Below are 25,599 nucleotides of genomic sequence, written 5' to 3' on the forward strand. Positions count from 1 at the left end.
AAGCAATTTATTCATATTCCTGGTATTGCAGTATTTTAAACAGATAGTGGTATTCCTGAAAAAAATCTGAATTATTTATCAATCCTTCCAACCAGAGGCAGTCAACCTAACAGGACTGCAGTGAAGCTGCTCTTCCAACCTTCTGCCAGCAGGTTACACCAAGCAGCCCTGAATCTCCCTAGAAATATTCAGAAAGCACAAAGCAGCAATCCTTCAGACAACCTCATTAATATCCCACAGATTTACCTTAAATGTTTCAAATCTTTATTCTAATTAGTTCAGACTGAAAAAGCAAAGCCAAGGCTCAAACAACATACACACTCAGTACACGCTTTGTCCCTGGGAAAACTCTTCAAAGCTGCTAAATGTGTTTCCTAAAAAGCTTAGAGGAGCTTTTTCATGTAGATTCATAGTCCTTCAGTTTTTCATGTAGATTCATAGTACTTCAGAATTATGCATTCCCTGACAGACTCCAATGGAAGTTCACTACTAAGAAGTGAACTAGTGAAGAATATGAACTAGTCTGTGTCAGTTTGGCTGAACATGATCTATATGCCTAACCTGAAATAGGATATTAGTCACAGGCTTATCTAGCTAGAAGCTAAAGACCTTAACATTTAAAAATCCAGTATCAACACAAGTCCTTGTTCTAGGTTGAAGGGAGGGTCACCAGCTAGCTCACTAAAAATGGACATTTGGGGATCCTCATTGGGTAGGTAAAAGAACACTGCTACCAAGAAAAGGTGGTGATGCCTGCTTCAGTCTCATGAAGGAACATTATAACATCTCATTATCACATTGTTTTATTTCAAATGCAAACTATGAACAAAGCAACCCCCCTTTTTGACTTAATGAAATGACGAGGTGAACTGCAATGAAGGAAACCAAATAAACAGATTTTTGAATACAGTACTTGTATTTTTCTTCTTTTCCCTGGAAAATAGTTACCCACCACCCTTCACCTCTCCTACTCCTTTTAGAAAAAGACTATCAGGAAAAATCTAGTTTTCTTCTCACACACATGAAGAATCTATACTGCTTTCACCACAAAGGTGAAATTCACTCAAAGAGTGACAATTAAGAAGAAAAGGTTGTGTCATAATAATAACAACAATAAGAAAAACCCAACATCTCCCCAAACTACTGACTGTAAGGAACACAGTTCTCTGTGACAAACACTCCTAGACTTACAATTGAAATGATTGGTTTTGAATATAAATGTCACCAATACTGTATAGAAAGTATCACAGGCTGAGAAAGCACACAGGGAATGATGAAGTGAGCTGTTGCTATAGTGATTCTGATAAGATTCTCTCAAGTGCCTTTCCTTTTCCCATGCACCCACAATCAAGTCTAATTTAAAACTGACTCTTCCATTAATTATATCTTTTTCCGGTATTCTGGCATACAAAAACAGACAAATTAAGAACCATACAAGATACTGTATTTCTTGCTTCAGGGAATTTTTTTTAATCTCAGCAGTTTCAAAGTGCATAAAGATATAACTTGCTGTTTCAAAGCTCAACAAAGGGTCAGTTCTGCTGATTCTTTTACTTGGATCTCTGAAAACTGATTAACACAAGGCTATAAAAAAAGGTACATATAATTAAAGCACTGATTTGATTGTTACCATTTTAGTAACTCAGCTATGCCTGTCATTACTTCAACAAATTAAACCTGTCTGAAAGCTAGTGTACAAGTTATGAACTTATTTCTCAAAATGAAAAACAAATGTTTGCAAAACCTGCTTGCAATTTCTAGTTACTGTTACCACCTCTGCATCCAGTTCACTTTGCCAAGTGACAGACCACTAAAGGCTGCCAGAAAGTCGGTTTCCAGCAGAAAGGTAGCTCCCACTAGCTGCACTTCAAAAGTAAGTTTAAAATCTTTTGTGTACCAAATAGTACTTGTGTCATGGACTTTCTTCAACCATAGTTAACTTTATGTCATTTGAGGGCTAAATTGTTTTAAAGCTCATTACTTAATTTTTAAAAAATAAATTACTACAGATGTTTAGAAAACCTCCATCTCTTAGCTACCAACTACTGCAGGGATGTCACAGTGAAGCTTGCTTTCCAGCAACCATTAACCAAGCTCGACAGAGATGTAGCACCAAGGGCTTTCCATGCAAACAAAATAGTGACCCTAAGTTCTGTGACAGCTTAGTGTCAGAAAGAAGCACACCAACATTAAGGTGTTTCTGCCTTTTAGCCCTAAGCCTAAACTATGAGAGAATACCCCTTTCACGCCATATTAAATAGGCATACTTCATGCGTATGCATAAGAACTGCTGTCAAGAAAAGCAAATAATGACTTTTTGATTTTATGGAACAAAAAAATCTCAGCCTTTAACAGACATTGCTATTATTGTATTTGCAAACAGCAACTTTTTAACAATGCCTAATATTCAGTGTAGATTTAACCTGGGGCAAAATTACCGTAATTTTGTTAGAGACGTAATCACTGAGACCTGCATTCTATATTGTAACTATGTTGCATTTTCCATTATTTTACTCAAATTCTTTATGGTTCACAAAATAGCTCCCAGAAATAGATCACACATTAGCTTCAAACTACTGCAACATTCTACCGATGGATATAACCCTTGACACTTTTCAGTTTGATCACAGTTGAACTCACACAGATCATAAGTGATGTATTTCTGTCTTGAGTATGTAAAAGGCTGCAATACAGAGGTGTACAGCCAAACAGTTTATTCTGCAGCTTGTTTCATACCACAATCAGAGCAAAAATGAGGTGCTGGGAATACAGCACCTCTGTATCCTCTGAGTGCTTCAGGAATACAAATACTGAATGGATCTCAGTAACCAACTTAAGCAGGGGAAGAGCCAAACCTTGCACTCGTTGCCAAACACTTCACAAACTAGATTTGCACAGTACAGGTTTTACCTTTTCAGATTTGCTGCCACAGGCACATGATTCAAGTTAGCCTAATTTTGTCCTAATACATTTACATTTTTCACTGCTACAGTCTGATGTCCTCCTGTATTTGCTCTCCTTCTGCACCCCATGAGTGAAGGGGAGGCAGACAAGAAGGCTTTAATACTAAATGTAAACACCTAAAAAGAGAACAAAACCCCTGATACCTGCAGTTTCAGTCACAGCCACTGTCAATAAGGCAAACATTTCCAAAAGGTCGATCATTGGTGAATAGGCCAGGGGTACCACACAGTTCATCATTATTCTGTTTACTTTTCTCGTCATGTCTCCACGAGCAATGTTTACTGGTATTTCTTTTTTCTTCAACCTTGCATTTTCCTAATAAAACTACTTTTAGCAATGAGTAACAAGAAATGCTCAAATCCTTTACACATTTTAAACTGTTCTCTAACCACAGTACCCAATCACAGCACTTCTGAGGGATCTCGTTAGCATACCTCTTAGCACATCTAACTTCTGAGACCCGTGAGACCAAAATGTCCTTTGCCTCATTGCATGTCAATCCCAAAGAACAGCAAGTACAATGAGGAAAAACATGGCAAACTGGACTCAAGCATTTTGAAAGGCAGTTTGAAATTTGTGGGCTCTTACCAGCTACATGATTGTTTTATTATTTTCAGAAAAAGACTATGCTATCAGATCTGTTATTTAAAGAGAGACAGCAGGTACCTCTCTTTAAGTACTGCATGTACTGTAGGATGAATGCTCCCTTGCGTAGGTAGCTGCAAGCTGCACAGTAAAATGAGGTCATGCTACCCAAAACAGGCAGAGGATTTCATAATGCAAAAAGGTATTTTGTAGTTTCTCCCCTTTTTAGACAGGAACACATCCAAGACTGCTAGTTATAAATATAGTGGTGACAGCACCAAGCCTGCCAGAGTCCAGTAAGCATTCGGACAATGCTGTCAGGCACACGGTATGATTCTTGGGGCGTCCTGTGCAGAGCCAGGAGTTGGGCTCAATGAGCCTGACTGGTCCCTTCCAACTCAGCATATTCTATGATAACTCACTAATGCTTTTGGTTCTGCTAATGACTGGCCCACAATGCAAAGCCAGGATGACTTGCTACTTTGCCCTTTTACAGTGGCCTACTCAGACTTGTATACAGGCTCCAAACTGACATTCACACACCAGTTAAGGAAAACTGCAAAAAGAAGTAATCACTGCAGGACAGTAACTTCAATGAAGACAAAAACATCTTTTTGCTGGTAAAGTGGACTGTAACACTCCTGCTCCAGGAGGAGTTCTGCTGTCATGCTCTCACAGTAGGAGCTTCACCTCATTCACCACCAGTCAGACACACAAGCAGCCAGTCTCATTTGTGGACTTTGGCACAGACTATGCAGACAAGGGGGAGGGAGATGGTGTCCATTTTACACCCAGCTGTCTGCTGCCAGAGGCCGTCTACTTAGCTTGTAGCTTGATTTAGTCCAGCTCTGCACACTCCCTAGTGGAACTTTGAAGACAGGAGTATTTTCCCCCTTTTTTAAATGAAAGCAGTAGTTACAGAGGAGAGAGCAGAATAAATGTCAACATAAAGAGGATCATCATAAAGTTGACTCTGGAGATTAAAGGCAGCTTTATGTCCACAGCAATTCTTAAACAACAGGTATTACTCATAAAGGTGAAAATAGGTTTGCAAATCCAGATGCCAAAATTTGTGTGCTTTCAGCCTGACAAGTTCTAGACTGAAGGAGTGGGGTGGGGGGGTGGGGGGGGGGGGGGGGGGGAAATAACCAAAATCCCTGCTCACTTTTCAGCATGAGAAAGGAATTATTATTGGGTCTACATTCACAGCTGAGCAAACAGGCATTTCTATCAGCTGCTGTCTTGTATATCCCTTTCAAATTTTAACAATAAATCCACTAAAGCATTCTTTGTCGCTGCTTAAATGCTCCCTAAACTAGATCCTGGGTCTAATCCTCACCTGGTTCAAAGAGAAAACATACAGTTCCTCCAAGCTACCAGGGACCTGCCCCAGTCAGATGAGGACCTGGCACACCACACATACATATGACCATTAATTAAATGAAAGCTGGGAGACATGGACAACTCCAGCACCTTCCAAAGATATGCAGTCCAGCATCCCATAGAGATGCACCAGTGGTGAAGATAAAAACCAACTGATGAAAACAGCCACAGTGCTATTTCTGAAACAACCAACTCCACATTTAATTGAGTCCCTCAGGTTTTCAAACTGATGTAGCAATGGGGAGACAGAGAGGCAGCTGAAAAGCCTGGGACATTCTCCTTCAGGGACAGGGACACATAAGGATTTAAGAAAACAGGTAAGAGGATAAAATCAGCTGACAAGAAAGGCTCGGACTTCTATCTAAGCCAAACCCATACTGTTCTTCCACCCCACAATGCCCTCCACAAAAAAACCCAAAAGAAAGGTAAGGAAGGGACTACTCAGGGATTAGTAAACCTAGTTAGGAACCAAGGATTTATCAAGTAAATCTCAGAAAGAGGTAACAGGAACTATGGCAGAAGAAACAGTTGCAGGTAGCTCAGCAGAGTGCTTGGTACAGAGAAGCACAGAAAATGCAATTGGACTCATTCCAGCAGACCACATAGATATGTTATTTGAGCAGCTGCAAAATGCTCACTATTAAAGCAGCATTTAAACAACAAAAAGAAAACCCCAACCAACCAAGCAAACAGCCGACCAAACAACCAACATAGCAACCAATCAACAAAAAAGTAAGTATCCTGAATGACTGTTTGAGTAATTTTTTTTTCATTTTGCTACTGAGCATCTTATAGTCAGAAATTTGCACCTTAACTTTTCTGTAAACAATAAGAGTAATAACCATGACCTTTGTTTATCTACTGATTCAATACTCCTCTATTCAATTACAGCAAAGCACTGTTTTGTGGATCTGTCTGCAATCAAGCTTCTGCCCTTAGGGAGAACATTTTTTCACAGGCACAAATGTATATGCAGAAATAAGCAGATATACAAGCTGAATAAACATACCCTCTTATTTTAATTTTTGTTCTGCACTCTAATCTTTCTGGACATTTCTGAAGATGGAATTATTTAGAAAAAATGAAGCCATTGGAATAGAGTAACATAATTGACTTTTCAAATTTTTTTAACTGGGGCAAAAAAAATCTACAATCTGTTGGATATAATCGCATAATTTTCTACATGTCTTGATAACTAAATGCTGACATAACACTTTCAGTCCTACAAAAGCATAAACATCATGTTTTTAATAAAAAGGCAGCTACTTGAAAATTAATATGCCCAATCATTTACAAGCTAAAGAAAGATGCATGCTGATGTAAATCTACCTCCTCCCCATCATAATAATTTTCATTATTGGTTATAAAACCATTTTGTCTAAAATGGAGTGTAACAGAACAAAGTAGGTCTATAACTGTGGTGATTACTCCACCTCCTAACATGGTCATCTTAAATGCTCTTTCCATTTCCAAAGGGTTTCACCTTGTGGAACTCGTACCACACCGGCTATCTGTTACTATCTGTGGTTTTGATGCAGCAATGTGCATCAAAACCACAGACAGTCTGAGCATAATAGATTATACTGGATCCACTCTACTGCATCATATTACTAAGCTGAACATCTTCACTGTTACCAGCAAAGCACAGAACACTTTTCTTGACTATCAAGTCCAGTTAGATGGTATGGCTCCTTTTTTATGTGCTTGACCAGATCATAGTCATCTTGAAACCCTGTGAAATAAACCAAGATTTTATGAAACAATGATTTTAAACTAAGATCATATGGACTTCTCATTACATATAGTAAAATGAAAGGATGTCCTCACTGAAATACTGCATAGCTTTGTATTTCATATGTTGGCTGAGGTGTGACAGGAAAAAAAATCTTAATGCCTTTGTCCTTCTCTCCATCAGTCTGCCCTATAAACTAGCACATGACGTACCATCATTCAAATATACTGGCAGTTTTCTTAACAACTGTGGTGCAGAATAGGAATTCTCAGACAGTGGAATGTTAGAGATGCTTTGGTCCCAGGCCTGCTTCCATGCAACCTGTAAGAGCATATACTGCCACCATGGTAGAAAACCAAAAATGTCATGTAACTAACTTGTATAGGTCTTACTAGCACTCACATTAGTGTCCTGAAAAAAATGTTTCCTCAAACATTGTAAAGAAAAAAAAATATAGAAAACTGTCAGACAGTCAGACATCCCTTTCCATGTTAAACTACCATGTGATATGCCCTGGAGTGTTTAAAAACATTTCACATTCTTGGTGGATGTCCAGTCCCACTTTCTTATAAGAAAGCCTTCCTTTAGTTACAAGTCAGAGAAAACAATCATGAGAAAAAATACAAAGTAAATCCTGGTAAGTGGGTAAACTTTACAGCATATATGTTTAACCTAAGATGTATTTTCAACCCAACAGCTGCGAGAAGCTATGCAACTCCTATTTTCCAGACTGAGGACATTTGAAAGCTGACACTATTTACTACATATCTGCGCTCTCCAGCTTCTAACTTATGTTTTTCCAAAATAAAATTAGTACAATATAGGCACTAAATACTCATCCTGTTCTTAAAAATCAATTTTCAATAAAATTATTTTTCTCATCAGAAGCTCATCCGCAGCTGCTTGCAGAGTCCATTTAAGCCATGAACACCCTTATTCACCCCTTGGAAAACCACCTTTAATGGCAACAAAATAACATCTCAGCTCAAAAACTACCTTTATTCTTTCTTTTACTACTGATTACCGTAGAAGAATCCTGATCACTGATATTCCTAAGACATTTTCTGCCCAGAAGCCTTTTGACTTTGTACTTGGCGCTCTATTTATGACATTTAAACTGTTCAGCATTTTGAGTATGCTGGTTGCAGCAGCGCAAAATGCTGAATTTCCCAAAGTACAGGATAAACACTCTCCCACTTTTAGCCTATTTTATTATTTCAAATGTGCTATGTAAGAATAGATGAAAGTAAAATGGCCTGATATTTTAATTTGAATGGCTACCCCGTAACCCAGTGCTATTCAGTACTACAATTCTGTAAATTAAAGCTGACCAAAGTATCAGCAGAATTCCTATTAAAAAAAAAAAAAAAACAAACCAGTTTTCATGCCCCAAAAATAAAAATCTGTATTAAAGGTACTTGTTTCCCCAAGAAACCTATATTGTACAGCTAGGTTTTACAAGCAGCATACCACAAACTAGAGAAGGTTACTAGTTAAGCAACTGAAAACAGAATTTTTAGTAACTATTGCCCCTTCTACAGCTGCAGACATAATATACTCCCCACTTTTCTATGTTATGCTTAGTTTAGCTCAAAAATTACTATGTGACTCAAAATAGCAGGAATGCACACTTATCACATCTAAGTTGAAACAGGAATAAAAAAAATAGCACCTACAAATACAAAAATCCTGACATACTGAGGATCTTATTTCACCAAATAAAAACAAGATTTACTAAATTGGTACATTTTAAATAGAAAACATTTTCTAAATGCTTTCCATGTTGCATTTAATATAATTAATGTTTACATACTCATTAAAATGTGAACATTTGCAGAGAAGCAATACTTTCATTTAAGGTTCTTTCTCAAAGGCAGCAGTCCACATCAGGAAAAATGGCATTTTGGTAAACATTTACCTCTTCTTTAAAAAAAGAAAATCAAATATATGAAACAAAGCTGTAAATAAATACCTCTAAACCATGGAAGTATCTACACAAGACTGTCTTTACTCAGTACAAAAATGGTTCTAAATTGAACGGTTTGAAGAACCCGTTTTCTGCTGCCAGAAAACAGCAATAAGCCTTTCTTTAAAAGGTAGTTTAAATTATAACCATGAAACATTATTAAATATTTTATTTGAATTAAGGTTTCTTGCTTGCTGATTTAAACTAAGACCAAGTCAACAATCCAAATAATTCTAATTCTAATCAACCTATCTGCAATAAGACAGCTCTACAGGTCTACAGCATGTCAAGATTATTCCATAATAAGTTGATAGTAACAAGTAGTTCATAGTTATTTTTTCCACCATATTTATTTTGATCCAAAAAAGGAAATACTTGCACCACACAGAAGAGTGATTTAGGCTGATGGATAGAATAATCACAAAGTTAACAGTTCCTAAGGAAGGGACCATGACAACTCTGCTAATGGTTGTAAGCCTAAAAAAAATTCATGGGTTTATACTGGTAGCTGCCACTTTCAATATAACTGAAAGAGCAAAGATTGCTGTACTGTTTAATACTATTTAGGAAAGCTAAAGGACAAGGCACTCAGTAAAACCATTAACTTTTTAATTTTTTTCTGTTTACATGGTTTTGGAGACTAGCTTTGACTGCCGTTGCTGCTCAGGGGCTGTATGGAACCAGGAATTCCTTGCAGGGGAAGCCAGATAGTTAATTCTCTAGCATATCTTTATAATTATTAGTCATATTAGTCATTAACTAAAGGTAGCAAAGGAACAGATCTTTGCTAGTACTTGTTTTAAATTCTGAATCTTATAAAAGGTTTTAGTCCATCCTGGCCATTTGTGTTCATCTGAATGGCTCACTCTCTACATTTCTGGCTGCATTTAACCTCTGTCTGGACTTTCAGTATTTCTAAAACGTAATGCAAGATCTGCCTCAAGACAGACTTTTTGCTGATGCAGGGGGTTTACTAAACAACTTCTGGAATGCCATTGGACATAGCAAAACTGACCTTTAAGGAAGAGCATGGGTCAAACTCTGAGACAAAATTGCCCTTTCTCCTTCAATATATGAGTGCAACAGTTGAGATCTGGTCACGTTGTAGTTTAGACTATTTCCCAGAGAAGCTACTAGACAAAAAGCTCTGAGCTGTTGGCAAGAAAGACGCCAGGTAAAAGATATGGAAATTCTGCTATACCCTTTTCTTCCTAGAATTGTAATGAAAGCCCGTCTTCCAATATTAAATGAAAAACGTATCCACATGGAGGTGTAATTTCTGTCAATTTCTGAACCTGACTGGCTTCATCTATCTATTGACTCCAGAAATATTGCGGATGATGAGGAGGAGAGATTACCCCCAACACTGATACTGCAATCTGTAGAAGAATCCTTCTTTTCCTCTTGTTTTAAATATAAAGCTTTTAAAATCCAAATGCTTATCCTTCTAGCATTGGCAACATACTACTAAAAAATTAGTGCTGATGAAAAGCCTTCCAACTTTTTGTGCTTTTATATGCAGTGCCTAGAAAATTCTTGACGAGTTCCTGCCATGTTTAAAGAAAACGATATATACAAAAGGACAGATGAACTATGAAAAGCAAATGACTGAAAGGGCATGTATTACAGGATAAGAGCCTTCTGAATGCTCTTCAATGTTTTATTTTTAATGATGGTTCTCCTGCACTTCAAAGCATGTTACACTGAGCACACTGAAATCTGATGTTGTTACAGGATAAGGCTTGCTGAAATTTGGCTCTGGGTTCTGAAACATAGTTACTAATGTTTTTTTCCAAAGATTCCAACAGTTCAGATTGTGACAAACCACAGTCAGACGAAGACAACAGAGAAACTGAAAGAAGAGAGGGAGAGTAAGAACGTGTGCCCCTCTGTGCAGAAATGAGTCAATGCTGGAGCCTCAGCACAGTGGAGTCCTACAGCCAGAACAGCTACATCTGACAGCACTGGCTTGGATAGTGACCAATATTTCTTCACATAAAGCAGCATCACACACTGGCAACCATAGCAGAACAGCACTAAACACTGGTATTTCTGTCATTCACATGAAAAGAATGAAATATTCTAATGAGGTATATATCTCTGGTGTTTCCCTTCCTTGTGCCTCCCTACCTTCTGAGAAGCTGCCCAAATCTTCTGCAAATTAACTTATTTTAAAGCACTCAGCCTAGGCAGGTGTCCAAACTGGTAAAACATACCACACCAACAAAATGTGCCAACAAATTGTATTTTTCTCTTCAGATGCTTCCACCACTTCTCAATATCTTTTAAAAATATAACTGCTGCATAACTTGAATAGCAGGCAGCTATTTCTGACTCATTTATTTTTATACCTTTTTTTTTAACCCATATACATTTCTGGAGGCATTGGAAACCAAGATTTGATCAGTTATTTCACCTACAGCCTTAACAGACTGAAAACATCTCAAAGGAAGAATTAAGTATGTTACAGGACTGTGTTTATATCTCCTATTTGTGCTGGAACAGGTCATGGTATTCATTACGTACTGTAGATTTCTATACAGAAATGAAGTACCATACTAGTAAGAATGAATGTCACACAAATATCATTCAGGAATACATTTTTTTTGGTACACTGTGAAGATTTATTATAAACAATACTTTAGAGTAACAACATTTTCAGACACTAAGCTGCTTGACTGCTATGAAAGTAAAAGTGCAACTTCTGCACCAACAGAACAGACATGCAAATAATAGAGAGAGCAGGTGAAACTTACTTTGCATGTAATGTTGCCTTGAGCAGTAACACACAAGTATTATTAGGAAAAAGCACAATTTCATATGGACAGAGATCAGAGCCCCAAAATTATTTTAAGGCTGAAATCAGGCCTCAAAGCTGTAACTTACTACCATCCAAACTAAACAATTCTATGATTCTATTAAAGACAGTACATCTAAGAATGCGGGAGAATAACTTCTAATCATTTGCTATTGTCTCATTTTGTGATTATAATCAGGTATGGACCCCAAGTAATAAATCCTGAAGTCTGCAGAAACAGCTGTGTTTTCAAAAAAAATTACCAATAACAGAAAGATAATAAAAAAATCTAGGCAGATTGTGCAAGAATTTGTAGAGCACATGCACATACAAAAACATTCTCCAGACATTCTGTATACTTTTTTCTACACGGTGGGTCATGGGTTTAACGCAATTAAAAATTCTCTTGAGGAGTCTCAACATAAGAAAAACTTCACCCATTCTTTTCACACACATTGAAAAATCTTTGTTGGCACAAAACCCACATACAAAATCAGCAGTTACCTCATCACAAAACCTCTCTTCATTATGCTAATGTTTCAATCATAAGAAAAACACCCTGATGTGTGAAATAGTGACATCTCAGTGAGACAGGACAAAGTACAGCGAACTGCAGGTCTTTGATCTGGCTGAAAGAGCTCTGCATTCTGATGAGAATTTTTGCTGGGATCCTAGGAGATGAAAGGATTTTTTTAAAGCCTGACAGTTAACAGAAGGGGGGAGGTATTCAGATGAGAACAAAAAGAGGAGCACTGAAAGCGGATGACATCATGCCTCAAACTGGCCTTTACCATCTTACTGACATGTTCCACAATAGCAGCTTCCACACAGCTATTCCTGAGTTCAAGATCCTCTGTGGAGACAGTATGGCTGGAGATCCTATGCTTTAAAAGCACAGAAAATTGAAATAGGTCTAAATATAACACATATATTTTATTTTGGGATCCTAAATGCGTTATGGTAATGGTCCAGAATACTACTTTTTGAAACTACATTCTGCCTCACATTACAGATGGAAAGTCTCCAGTCTACAAAGCTAACAATTACAAGATCTGCCACTTCCATCTCCAGGAAAATCCCATGCTGCAAGCATGGAAATGCCATTACTTCCCTCTGATTCTTCCCACAGGCACTTTGCCTTTTGTACCAGGAACATCTTCCAACCTTGTAGGGGCCTTGGAATTGATTACCTTTCCCCTCAGGTTTCCAGAGGCCCCAAACACTACGGAGAGGTACCAAATTTCCCTCTTTATGCTCTACAAGCAACTAAGAGGAAAACCACAGGACTCTGGGAGCATTCTGATTATGTTCAGTCAAATGCACAAACAGTCAACTTACCATGTACACACCATGTACACAACACTTGTTTGCAACAGACTTCTATACTTCAGAAGACATAAAATGCAAAAAACAGACACAAATCAGTTTTTCTCTGATACTGCTTTTCTCCTGTTCAGAAGTTTACTCTACTTAAATAAAAGAAAAATTGTACTTGGAATTTTCTCATTAAGGCAGAAAAAGAGAGATTTCCTATCAAAGCTTCTCTGCTTCTTAACTTTCCCTCTCTACACCCCTCATTTATGTTTCATGGTGTGGCCATTTACATGGGACATTTCTGTGTGTCAAACATCCTCACAGCAGTAAAGACCTATCTTTATAAAAATGTCTTTCATTTTACCTCCAGCCTAAGTGCAAACTGTCAAGACCAACTAAAGTATCATGCAAATACCTATATCTCCTATACCCTAAAGCTAGAACGCATATTTTCACTTGACAGAGAAAATTCTGTTATAATTAGGATTTTTACATGCTGTTTCACTACCTGAATACACATCCGTTTTGAGAATAGTTTGGAATGAAGTCTCCTTGAAAATTGATGCTAATACCACCAAAAGACAGCATTTTGCAACACCAAAACAAAGCACCATCACTGGGACACAAAGAAGAAAAATTTCAGCCAGAGCATGTCCAAGAAGACATGTGACACATCAATACTTTTCTATTCTCCCCATATGGACGACTAAAATCTGTATCAATGGCAAATTATTATATTTGATATGCAGACAGCTATACTCTCACCAGCCACAGTGGAATTCTATCTTAGGAAAATTGTAAATAACCATGATTGCTTTTGAACTGTAACTCTCTCTACTAGAAGGTGTTCTTAAGGATAGAAATCCTGTGTTATAAACTGAGGTACTAACCAAGCACATATTAAGACTAAGAAGGTTATTTACTTGTTAGAGACTCCCATGATATTCTCTCCCTCTTACTATAGATCATTTTTTATGCTCCTAAGTTTTTGTCACTCTTTCTGAACTTCTTTTTTCAAGAAGAAAGAATCTGTAAGACACATTACAGACACCTTACTGTCTGGATTTTATCTGTACGATTTTGAGACTTAGCAAACTTAAAACTACCCCACTTTCCTTTGTATGTCAGGGAAGTCAAAGGTCCCTTGAAATCCCTGACCCTAGAGGGCCCGACTCCATCAGACAGATAGTAAGGACATGTGGCATAATACAACACATTCAAGAATGTTACTAAAAGGTACTAGAGGGCTCTCATGGCTTTACCTTCTTCTGTTTTCATCTCTGCTGTTGCAAGATGGAAAACTGATTTCTGTCTACAGATTCTGGTAAGACCAGTGAAATCTTGATCAAAAGGAATGAAAATGCCACTAACCTGCCCTCTGTGAGTGAGTCTTCTTCCTACTTTTATTTTTAAACTACAGGATATTGCTAGTATTGACCCATTTCTATTGTTTCCATATTGAAGTTCCGAGGTTTGGATACAGTCCCAGTAGTACCACAGAATCAGTCTAATGCAGTCACATACTTAAAACAGTGCATACACTTAAACCAGCTATCCAGAAAACACCTTAACTAAAAAAAAAAAACAATCATTATTATTTATAAATAACTACCTGGCATTATTTGTAAGGATGCTCTCTCATGCGCTTTGACAGGATGTGTTAGTTTTTCCATCAAAAATCTTAGTTCTCAAAATGTGTGTGCAACTGTCTTAAAATTTATTCTAGTGATCAGTAATAATTGCTACCCTCTCAAAGTCAATATTGAGAGGTATTGACTTGAAGCAAACAAGTATTCAACCTGACACTACCAGAAAACTTGTACACTTCAATCAACACAAAAATAGTTGCCAAAAAATGTAACAACCCATGTACAGAGTGAACTACACAGCTCATCTGGGAAACACACAAGTACTACGAGGATAATATATTTCATTCACCCTTGACTTGACCTTTACCACAGTATGCCCATTTTCATTCTTCTGTGTTCTAAGGAAACAAGCTTCCTTGAGTCCTACACTTAGACATCTCCAAATATCATGAAGCCAATTCCGATAAATAATGATTCAGAGACCAAAAAAAAAGTACTGAAAGGAAAAATTGTGAACAAACACGACGATTTATATTTTCAGCATCTTTAACATAAACCAAAGCTGCAGGTTGCATTAGCTGTTAGCTCAGTATCTCAGATTAACATGTTTGACAGGAGACAATGCCAGAGGTCCAGAGAAGGGCAGCCATAACCATGGAGAAGTTGGCAAGAAAGCCCTTGGCTGTGAGTTGTAAGACAAGTAGATGCGCATACTTTGCAAGAGAGAAATCAAAAGCCAAGGAGCTGGAAAGGGTCAGTCTTCAAAGGACAAGACTTCATGGTATTTACTCGTATGACTCAAAGTTCATGTTGAGGGGAAATTATGCTTACTTGTAAAGGTAGTATTCGGCTTGATCCACTTCTTCTCGTGAAGAAATGTTGTCAACAAACTGATTAAAAATAAGAAATAAAAGCTTAAAAAAGGACTACTCACATGAAGCATATTAGAAGAAAATAACAAATAACAAAATACAATTGTCTGGCACATTTAGCTATCTGACAGTACTGGAATTCTTCATATCTCTGCTCGCTCCTAATTCTGGTTTCTTCTAGACTGCTAAAACTCCAATCTTTTTAAACTGAAAACTCCCTTCTTTAATTCTGAGAAATCGAAATATGCATCTTGAAATTGAATATGCATCTTGAAAGACATCTGAGGATTAAACACGTATAGCTCAGTACCCTGTATTTCTGCTGTTCCTTTAAATCTTTGCTCTTTAAACATACCCTTTATTTAAGTATATGAATGTTCCTCACATTTTTGCAACAATTTTAAGAGAGCTTTGACATGCTTCATTGCTTTCTCAAAAAAATAATATTTTACCTATAGTTTGCCTGTTCTGCCTACTCATAGTATATTGTGAAGCACAGGGACAGCAAAATTTTGTATTTCACTATACTTAAAAACAATGGTAAGAAAAAAAATCATCCTCCCATGCTAAACTGCAAAATGATCCTCTCATTTACAATCCTGTCTTCTTACAGAACTCCCAGTGCTATCAATTACTTCGATACAAGCCAAGTTTTCAACCAGATTTATCTTATGGTAACAGTGAATCCTGTTTTCCTGTACATTTTACTAACATAAGTATAAAGGTGCTGGAACACTCCAGAATCTTAATAATATAATATCTTTAGTTCAGAAGAAACAAACATGTTCTCAAGGCCAGTGCTTCTCTTTACCCTAAGCCTAATCTAAAAATAATTCAGCTGACTGGTATTTGGTCTCCCATTCCTTCATTCTCTTTGCATGCTGTATATGTAGAGATCTCATCTTCTGAGCAAGGCAATAGCATGCCTGTGTACTTTACCTACATTCTAGAAAATAAGAATCTGGTGTTAGCTTCAGGTATTGGAAAGTGGGGCTGTTTGACAATCTGAAAATGCTATTTCTCCAGGGAGGTAAGCCCAAAGCAGGAAATGATTAAATCTGATTCATAAAAATGAGAGGAACACCTACTTCCCTCATGGACACCATCCCAGAAGCAATGGTCAAGAATGCTTGATCTGTGTAAATGCTTGCTCTTGTAACTGAACAAATCATTCTGTGACTCCTCAGTTAGTGGTGCAAATTATCCTAATTAGTGGTATTAAAGAGATAACTCAGCTTCTCTGGGTAATTTTGAAGACTGAAATTAGTTTCTTGTTTTGTTTTTTAAACAAACAACTTCTTTATTCTCCTTCTTCATTACAAACACTCATTTACACACGGAATTTAAAAACACTCTGCTTTTCCTCCCCTTTTCCATATCCAGAGGGTGGAACTGGTTACTCTTCCCAGTAAAAATAACGGCTTTGCTTAACCCATGTCAGCATTTGCTCTGCCTCAGTCTGCTGCAGTGAAAGAAAGCTGTAAAAGCAAAATATATCTACCTCCACCTCACTCTAAAAGAAGACTGGAACTGGAAGAAGACAGACAGTGCCGTGTACAAATTCAACTCACTCCCTTAGCAGCCTAGGGTCTTATGCACTGCCTGAGGAGGTTTTAAAGCTCTCACAAAGAAACCATAGGAAGGCAGGAAACACATATTAGGGAAATACACAATCCAATAACAGTGAGGCCCAATTCTACTGAGGAAAAAAATCTGTTTTGAAGACCCTATGATCTGTGTACTAACTAATGAGTACAAAGTATCAATAAAACAGCTTTATACAGCAATTTAATAGTATAACAAGACATTTATGATCCTGGAACTCCTAACAGAAGTGGTATCATTTATCACCTCTCAGCTCACTTCACTACACAAGCATTCCACAGTACTTCTACCAGTTTATGATTGGGATTTATTTCCTTACCCGGGCTACTGTCAAAGAGCTGACAGGCAGTTTTCTTTCATAGGTTCTGTCCATTAAGTGGGCTAAGTCAGCTGGAGAAAGCAGAAAAAGTAAGTGTTTAATCAACTGGCATAACAGGAAAATCTGCAAAGCTATCATATAACCTACAATACAACCTACGTCCATGAAATCAAATTCCATGTTCTTAACATTTCTATTTTAAAACTGTATGGAAATAGTACTTTCAAATATGGTTGAACACTTTAACAGAAAATAATGCATGAGAAAATTCTCAACATGACAATCCTAACTTTCTAGAAAAAAAGGGTAAAAAAACCTAGTCTATAAAGTGCTGGATGAAATTGGTATAATTAATATAAGTCACCTAAAACAAAAAATTAGCAGGTGTCCTTAAAATTCCCACTTGCTTTCAAGCCTAGCATATGCTGGACAGTGCTTTAGGCATGGATCTTTATTTTACGGTAAAACAATGAGACACAGAAACATGTAGTACCATAGTCATAAACCTTACAGTCACAAACAGCAATCCCAAGAAATCCTGTCAATCAAATGGGGCACTGTGCCAGTAACTAAGTAGCTTTATAGCATTCTGCTTCAGCAGTGATATAACAATATTCATCTGACTATGCAGGAACTGAAACTTCTGACTGTCAAACAGGCAGCCAGCCATTGCATTTAATTAATTAATTGGAAGCTAAATTAATTTAATTTGGAGTTTTAGCTTTGTACTGTTCCTGGAAAATAAAGGTTATTCAGAAAAAGGAAGCTGCTCAACATATGCTTAATGTCATCTGTTTGACCCTGAACTGACAATATCAAATCTATAAGCTTTAGAGACTTCAACCATGCTCTTTCTTGCTATTCTCCTCCATTGTGAGGACCAGAAATCTAACACATTCCCTCTGCAACATTTGGAACTTGCTTCCTCCTTTGCAGCTGTTACTCAGTGAGTCACTCCTTTGATACCTCTCAGTAAAGCCCACTGGCCATCCTTGGCCAGCTGATCAGCTGGTTTGTTTTACAAATAGTTTTCTGAAAAAGTCAATCTGCTTCCACACCTCTCAGTGAAATGTCAGATAAGCAGAAATTGCACCACTACATCAGAACAGACTAACCCTTCTACTCCTGCAAAGTTGTCAGGGGCAAGAAATAGCACTGCATCAGTAACATGCTCTGTCTCTGAGGGATGCTGTCCACAAAACAAGTGATATTCCTATTTATTACTTTTAAAACACCTGTACCACAGTGAACACTGGAGAGTACAGTTTTAACAGAATAAACGACATCCATTATAGGAAATCTGTCAAATTACAGCACATGGATGAAGTTTTCAGTAAAATGACACAGCCCTGACTTGGAAGAAAACAATTGACTCCTAGTCTGTACAATGCTGTTGTCTGCCACATAGCAGTATTCCTTGTTTACTTAACAGCTTTCCTCCTGAAGAGTTCTTCAAAAACAAAATCAGCATTTATCTTCTGGCTGAGGAAAGGCAAACTTACCACGACCATGAAAGCAAAGACAAATTTGTGACAAAGTTAGTAAGGCCAGTATCAGCTTCTACAAAAGATAGCACAAGACATTAAAGTGATGTGGGCTATCAAGGCCATGCTATACAAGATATCCACTAAAAAAATGCAATTTTTTTAATGGTAAAGAAATTTATATGGGAATATCCTTACAAGAAGTGTCTGTAAGTGCCTGTAATACTGACTCTGTATTACCCATCTCTCCAGAAGTCACAAAGGTCATGATGAAGCACATGGGTAAAGGCACATGGAGCATTCCCAGTAGTGCTAGAATTTAGAGAGAAGGGATGCTGTGACCAACTCAGCTTATCCAGGTCAAAGCACCGGGTAGGTCCTTGCCTAAATGAAGTCAACTGTCATTCACCATTCTTAATCTCCTTTTTGAGACAGCTGGAAAGAAATGTTTGCTCCAAAATCTGTTATCTTTGATGATAAAGCAATGTGGACCTGAGACTCAGAGTTCATTTATCTATTCCAGAACTGGTTTTGTTATGCATACCCTCCCAAAGCTCGAAGGTGATCCCTAGGACCACTCTGGGCCACACTCAAGCCCTGAGCTGAGCATTTCTTTTGTCTAGGTGCTCATGAAGATGAAGAGCCTGCTCTAGAAAACACTGACTACTTTAGTAGAATATAAACCAAATGAATACAATGCCATGAATACAAGATAAAAACACTGTTAGCCATTATACAACAGCATCCTCTGAGAGATTTCACACATAGAATTTTAATGGCTGACCTTTATTGCTGCCTACAAAGCTGAAACTCTCCATCAGATTTACAGTATGGAAAGCACTTACCTATGAACTCCATATAAACATTAAACACTTATCTATCATCTCCAGTGTAAGAGTCATAACAAATGGGCTGATTAAATCTAAAACAATAGCAGACAAATGAAGATAATGGAAAATTTAGCTTTGTTTTCAGACAAGTTGCGGTTTCTGCAGTAATATTATTACAGGAATTAATTGCAATGAGTAATTATTTCCTAGCTTGTTTTCTCTGAGGAACATCTAAAACCAGACTTTTTCCCTCAAATTCGTAATTTGAAATAATTCAGCCACCTTTTGTAAATCAAGTTTGCTCCGTAAGTTGCTATTCAATAATCAAGATTGAAGTTTCTTCTTAGTTAAAGCATCCTGACAGCAGTACTAGAATGCAAGCATGTGAATGCCCACATCTCCCAGCGTTGCTGACAATAAAACCGGAGTGCTTACACTGTCTATAAACCAAGCAAATATTTCAATGGCCAAATCAGAATCCTATGCATATTTTAACAGATACATACTGCAAATGCTTTTGTCTGGCTCATCAAAAAAAACACTAGTCTATACAATCTCTCATATATGCACCCTAAAAATACATTTCTACAAGATTAACTCCATAAATTTAGTTTCTCTAAAAATATATTACTGTATGTTCAATAATTAATTAAATTAATGAAACAAGCCATAAATGTAAGATTAGGTCATTTAATTTCAGGCCATGACTTCACAAGGGTCTCTATAACACTGGTATATGAGACATCACGTTCACTTTTATTTTCATTTGTCCACAGAAACTTAATATCTTGTTGCCTGCAACAGGGTGGTTCAGGACAATGACTCAGAAAATACTGACCCTCACATTCCAAGTCAGTGGTTATGACTTCTAATACTAGTTTGGTGGCCTAGGAAATCATCATCGTTTCATGTTGGTTTCACAGTGTGTACCTATCCACAGAATGTAGCCAAATTAAAAAGCAGCATATTATCAATATGGAGAACATTTGGTCACCATGTAAGGTCAGTTTTATTCTACTTATGCCCTCATATTCTTAGAAGTGGTTCACTCAAGACAGTGGTCTGATCCAGTGATGGAAAATGATGATACAACTGAGATGCAAAGTTTACCTGTCCTGGGAGTGACGGGCAGAGCTAATACCTTAATTCACAGGCCAACACTAGTACTAAAAAGAAAGCCTTCTTTTATTTTAAAGACTCAACTAAAATATAAAGGCCGAGGCAAGTATTTTGCCTTACAAATTAATTTGTTCCACATTTATCTCTATTTCCACATAATTGGAAAGAGCAACAGCTTTGTATTGAACAAGGTTTTGAAGGGAAATTATTCATGTCTTTAAGGGCAGCACTGCCACCTGGTGTTGCAGATGAGCCAATTTAGGTCCTGTGAATCTTTCTAACAAAAAAATGAAATTTCCTACCTCACCTGCATTCTGCCATCCCCTGCGATTCTGCTTTCATTTGTACTTCATTTTTATTATATGGAATCCAAATTACTTCTAGGCAGCCATCTTCCTACCAACAAGCAATTTTCAAATTCCAAATTAACACATTTTCAATCCTATCTTCTTGAACAAAAGCATTTTGGTACACAAAATACAGTCTTGCTCTTTCCCATACATTTTTCAACAGTGAAGTCTGCGAAACTCATTCATACCTGGATTCTAAACAGAGGATACAGTGAAGACAATAAAGCATGTCTTACATGGACACAGTAAATGAGCCTGTGTCTGGGATAGCACATCACTGCAGCAGAGAAATGGAAATGACTTGAAATAAAAAAATACTTTTGCCCTTAAAGTATCTTCACAACATAGTTTTGTGTAACAACAGTTCTAAAACAACGTTTGAAACACAGAAATAAAAGAGAATAAAGAGCATTTCCTCAACACAAGGAACTCACTCTAGCTATAATCACCAGTTAGTACAGACAAGACTGTATGTACAACCAGACAATTGACAGCTACAGAGCAGACGTCTGCAGGGCTGTCTCCTCTCTGAAAATGCTAATACAGCTGACACCGTGCTAACTTGTTTTCTTTTTTCTGCGAACACAAAATGAAAATGCAAAGCAGTTCTTTGAAAATCATGGAATAGACATCTGCTCTGGCTCAAGACCATCAGCAGAGGAGCAGCAAGAACTGTGCCTGCCAAACAGACACAGAAGGTCTTGCCAGGCCTGGAGAAAGCCAAACATGGACTGTACCAGCACCAGCACAATGTTTTTTTTCTACAGTGGATTTCTATTGGCTATGACACTTGCCAAAATAAGAACTCATTTTCACCTGGAGGTGTGACTAGTTCAAATGCATCGCAGGGCACAAATCTGTGGCTCCAGCCCAAAATACATGGTATGAGCAGTCCTATTGACAGCAAAGTGTAACAAGGTATTAACAGTCTCTGCAGGATCCAAGCTACATAAATAAGGACCCGCTGGCTGTTTCTCATCCATGTAGAGCCTAATTCCCACCTAAATGCTCATAGGCAAATAAAGGAAAAAAATTAGTGCATAAAAACCAGACTGGTTATTTTGTCTGTCCTCCTGCCTGACAAAAGCCCCTGAATTTCAGCTGATGATTCTTCTTACAGCCTCATAAACTGTGCTGCAAATAACAACCACAGTTCAGAGGCCCAGTAATGAAAACAGACTATAAATTATGGAGTCTCCAAATTTATGGTACAAAACAAAATTAAAAAAAAAAATCTATCTTTAGCATGGAAAAATGCTTTACAAGATGCTTTGTCTTTAATGTAGTAACCAAAAAGACAGTGGAATGTCATTTCAAATGTAAGATAGACAAATAATTTAGCTATAAAATTTGCACAGCAGATCTCAGTACCATGTGTAGATACAGTTTAACATATAAGTTCTTGAAAATAAGAAGTTTAGCTTCATTCCCCCCTCTTCCTAAAAAAATAGTTTATAATTCAAGATGAAACTGATAAAACTGCAAAACCTTGAAGAAAATTTTCTATTTAAAAAATGTCTTTAAATATGATTGTCCTGTAATACTTCTAGAATAGCTTTTTTTTCACACTGAAGTACTGTTAAAACAATGTCAATGAAGACATCAGTCAGAGACAGTCACACACTTTGGATTTTGTGAAAGAAAAAAATTAGCTAGTAGAAACTGAACATTAAGTAAACAGGCAAATTCTAACTTGTTTCTGTACTACAGCTTTGAATACATATGACAAATTTTTAAGATGTTGAGTGCTTTTTGATATAGAAGCCCAGAAGCATATTGTTTCATACCCTTTTTTATTTTGAAGGTCTTACAGATGGCAAGGTAACCAAAAATGAGCTCAGGCTGCAATTAATTAGACAAAGTGGAGACAAGAAACCAACTTTTCTCACCCAGGCTATGCTCCTCTTTTTTCCTCTTATCCCATTTTGAGCTATCCACATAGGCTGAAGAAAGAAGAGATCTTCGACCTAATGAAGAGAGAAAACCTATTGAAGCTGGGTTGCTTACACAGCTCTACACAAACATTTTATTAGGTACTACCTTCTTTTGTCATATTTGCTAAGTGGAATGCATTAAGTGTCTTTATGTCAGTAACTACTAATCTAACAATTCAGATTCTTTATATGTGAATCAACTATTACATTGTAATATTTAAAACTGAAAAGCTTTCCCCAAAAGTTTTTTTTTAAGCATGAAACATGTATTTCCAAACCTAAACTCCATATTCAAGAAAATATCAAATTTGTAAAGGTAGAAAAAACCCTCAACAATAAAAGCAACTTCTTTGTGCCCACAGACCTTTTTCATCAAATGTTAGCAATTAGCTAAATGTAGGTTAAAAACACAAGCAAAAAGAAAAAAAAAAACCCACACAAACATGCTTTTCTGCTGTTGCTGAATGGCTATTTCCACTACAAAGGCATGTCTCACTGAAAATACTTTCATTTTTACAATCGCCAATCTTCCATCTCCCATGAACTGCAGACTCACTAAAATATTTGTGAAAGCTCTTTCCAAACACTCTTTGTACCACAAAAACTTCTCAAGATGCTGTGTTAGCTTTTGAAACAAAATAGAAAATGCTTCAGCTGGAAGAATTTGTGTATCAGTCATAGATGATAAGGTCTTGAAAATGCATGAGGAATACCTGGATAAAACTCGTTGAAGGAAGATACAGAAATACATGCAGAAGGTCGCAGGAATTAACATTATGAAATAAGAATATTTTAAAAATAGATACTACAGTACTACACAGAAGTCTTGGCAACTACTTCAAAACCTTCATCTAAACATCTAACTGCTAGCACTAAAAAGTTTCGTTTTGGTTGTGAAACAATTTTTCCTTCTTATCACCTTTCTGACACACAATTATACCCACACATCCTGCACTGAGCACCTCATGAAACTACAATCAAAAAGATTCAGAACACAGAATTCCACAGTTAGACTTCAAAATTATGTACAACACTTGACCAAACAGTTAGAAAATAATAATAACTTTAAAAGGTATTTCTGGTTGGTTGGTGGCGCTTCCTTTTAGCAGTCTTTTTCCTTATGTTGATAGAAGAGGCACACAAAAGATTCATCAGTTTTGGTGCGGCACGTTTGGGGTCTTTTATTGCCGGTTTTTTCCTTCAGCATAAACAAAAAGTCATTCATTCATTCATTCATTTACAGCTAGGGATGACACGAGCAAGTAGGAGGCTTTCCAGGCCTTTTCCGCAGCACAGGCCCAGCGTGTGCCAGGCCCGGAGCCAGGAGGCCCGGCCGGGCCGCGCGTCCGTCTGCAGCTATCGGGACGCAGCACGGAGACACGCGTGCTCAGCGAGGGCGGAAAGCTCACCACCGCCAGCAACTGTGCCCAGCCTCACTGGGCTCAGTTCTTCTCCAAGGCCAGCTCTTTGGCTTTTCCAAGACACCAGCCTTGGTGGCGCCTCTGTCGCCACCGGTACCGGTTTTCCTGAACACGCACTGCCGCGGGTCTGGCGGCCTGCCATACAATTCCGCGTGGCTTGCCCTAACCCAAAAAGCCATGTCGAGCTATGAAATCGGCTCGGGAAATTAACTATTAAAAAACAAATTGCGAAAAGTCTCCTGCACTACATACTAGCCATTAAACGTCTTCTGAGCTATCTCCAAATCCACACGTGCACACAGACGAAAGAGGGAAAGGTGAGTGAAGTCCCTACGCAGCACCCCGTCCCTGCTCATGCTCCCCACCGCAGCCGGCAGCAACCACGGCGGCCAGCGCCGCGCCCCCCGCCCCGCCAGCAGCGCACCGACCTGGGGCCGCGCCGAGGGCGCTCCCGCTGCAGAGCACGGCGCGCCGGAGCACGGGGGCGGCCATGGCGCCGAGGCCGGAGGAGGCGGGGAGCGGAGCGGAGGGGCTGCAAGCGCCCCGCCCCGCGGGCTCGGCCGGGAGATGGCGGCGGTGCTGGCGGGCGGCTCCGGGCGGGCAGCGCGGGAGGTGGTGCGGCGCTCGACGGTCCGCCCGCCTGCCTCCGGCGGCTGGGGCTGCGCGCCCGCAGGTACCGCGGCTTGTGCGGCGGGGGTGGGTGCCGGGATGCCCGGGCGGGGCGCGGGGCTGCCCGCTGTCTGCGGAGCTCCGGAGTACTGCAGCTCCCGGCAGGCCCGCCCGCCGCTGCCAGCTGTGTGCCTGACGGGAGCTGTAGTTGCTGAGCGGGTGCCCCGCTCGGCGCGGGGTGTTGTGGCGGGGAGCGCCGCGGATTGTGCTGTGGTGGATAGGCCGAGCTGGCGCGGCAGAGGTGCACCCCGGGGAGAGACGGCGTCACAGAATCGGTGCAGCAATCACATAATGGCCTAGCTTGGAAGGGACCTTAAATATCATCCACTGCGAGCACCGTCCCGTGGACACACCTCCCACTAGACCACATTGCTCAGAGCCCCATCCAGCCTGGCCCTGAGCCTGTCCAGGAATGCTAGATCCACAGCTTCTCTGAGCAAATTATTCCACTGTCTTACCACCCTCTCAGTAAAGAATTTCCTCTTCATCTCTTACCTAAACCTGTTCTCTAATCAAAGCCAATGACTCCAGTAGAAGGCCACTCCCACGTGTCTTAGCAGTACATGCCCCTTTCTACGTTCTGCTCCTGCTCTCTTGCAGGCCCCACTGAAAGGGTGCAGTAAGGTCACCCCAGAGGTTAGTGTTAGTCAGCATATCCCCTGCTTG

General features: G+C 38.7%; 1 protein-coding gene across 1 annotated transcript in view; it reads right to left on the reverse strand.

The window, feature by feature from the left end:
* Window positions 1-24,984, reverse strand: part of MRPS27 (mitochondrial ribosomal protein S27) — a 43,378-nt gene extending 18,394 nt beyond the window's left edge. Inside the window, exons 1-4 of the mRNA XM_054652079.2 lie at window positions 24,693-24,984; window positions 22,799-22,876; window positions 17,127-17,197; window positions 15,162-15,220 (exon numbers count right to left, since the gene is read on the reverse strand). Of these exons, the coding sequence (XP_054508054.1) occupies window positions 15,162-15,220; window positions 17,127-17,197; window positions 22,799-22,876; window positions 24,693-24,756 (272 nt within the window). The 5' untranslated portion in view covers window positions 24,757-24,984. The remainder of the gene's footprint in view (window positions 1-15,161; window positions 15,221-17,126; window positions 17,198-22,798; window positions 22,877-24,692) is intronic.
* Window positions 24,985-25,599: the final 615 nt, after the last annotated feature.

Source organism: Agelaius phoeniceus, chromosome Z (genome assembly GCF_051311805.1).
Source record: "Agelaius phoeniceus isolate bAgePho1 chromosome Z, bAgePho1.hap1, whole genome shotgun sequence".
Taxonomy (NCBI): Eukaryota; Metazoa; Chordata; class Aves; order Passeriformes; family Icteridae; genus Agelaius; species Agelaius phoeniceus.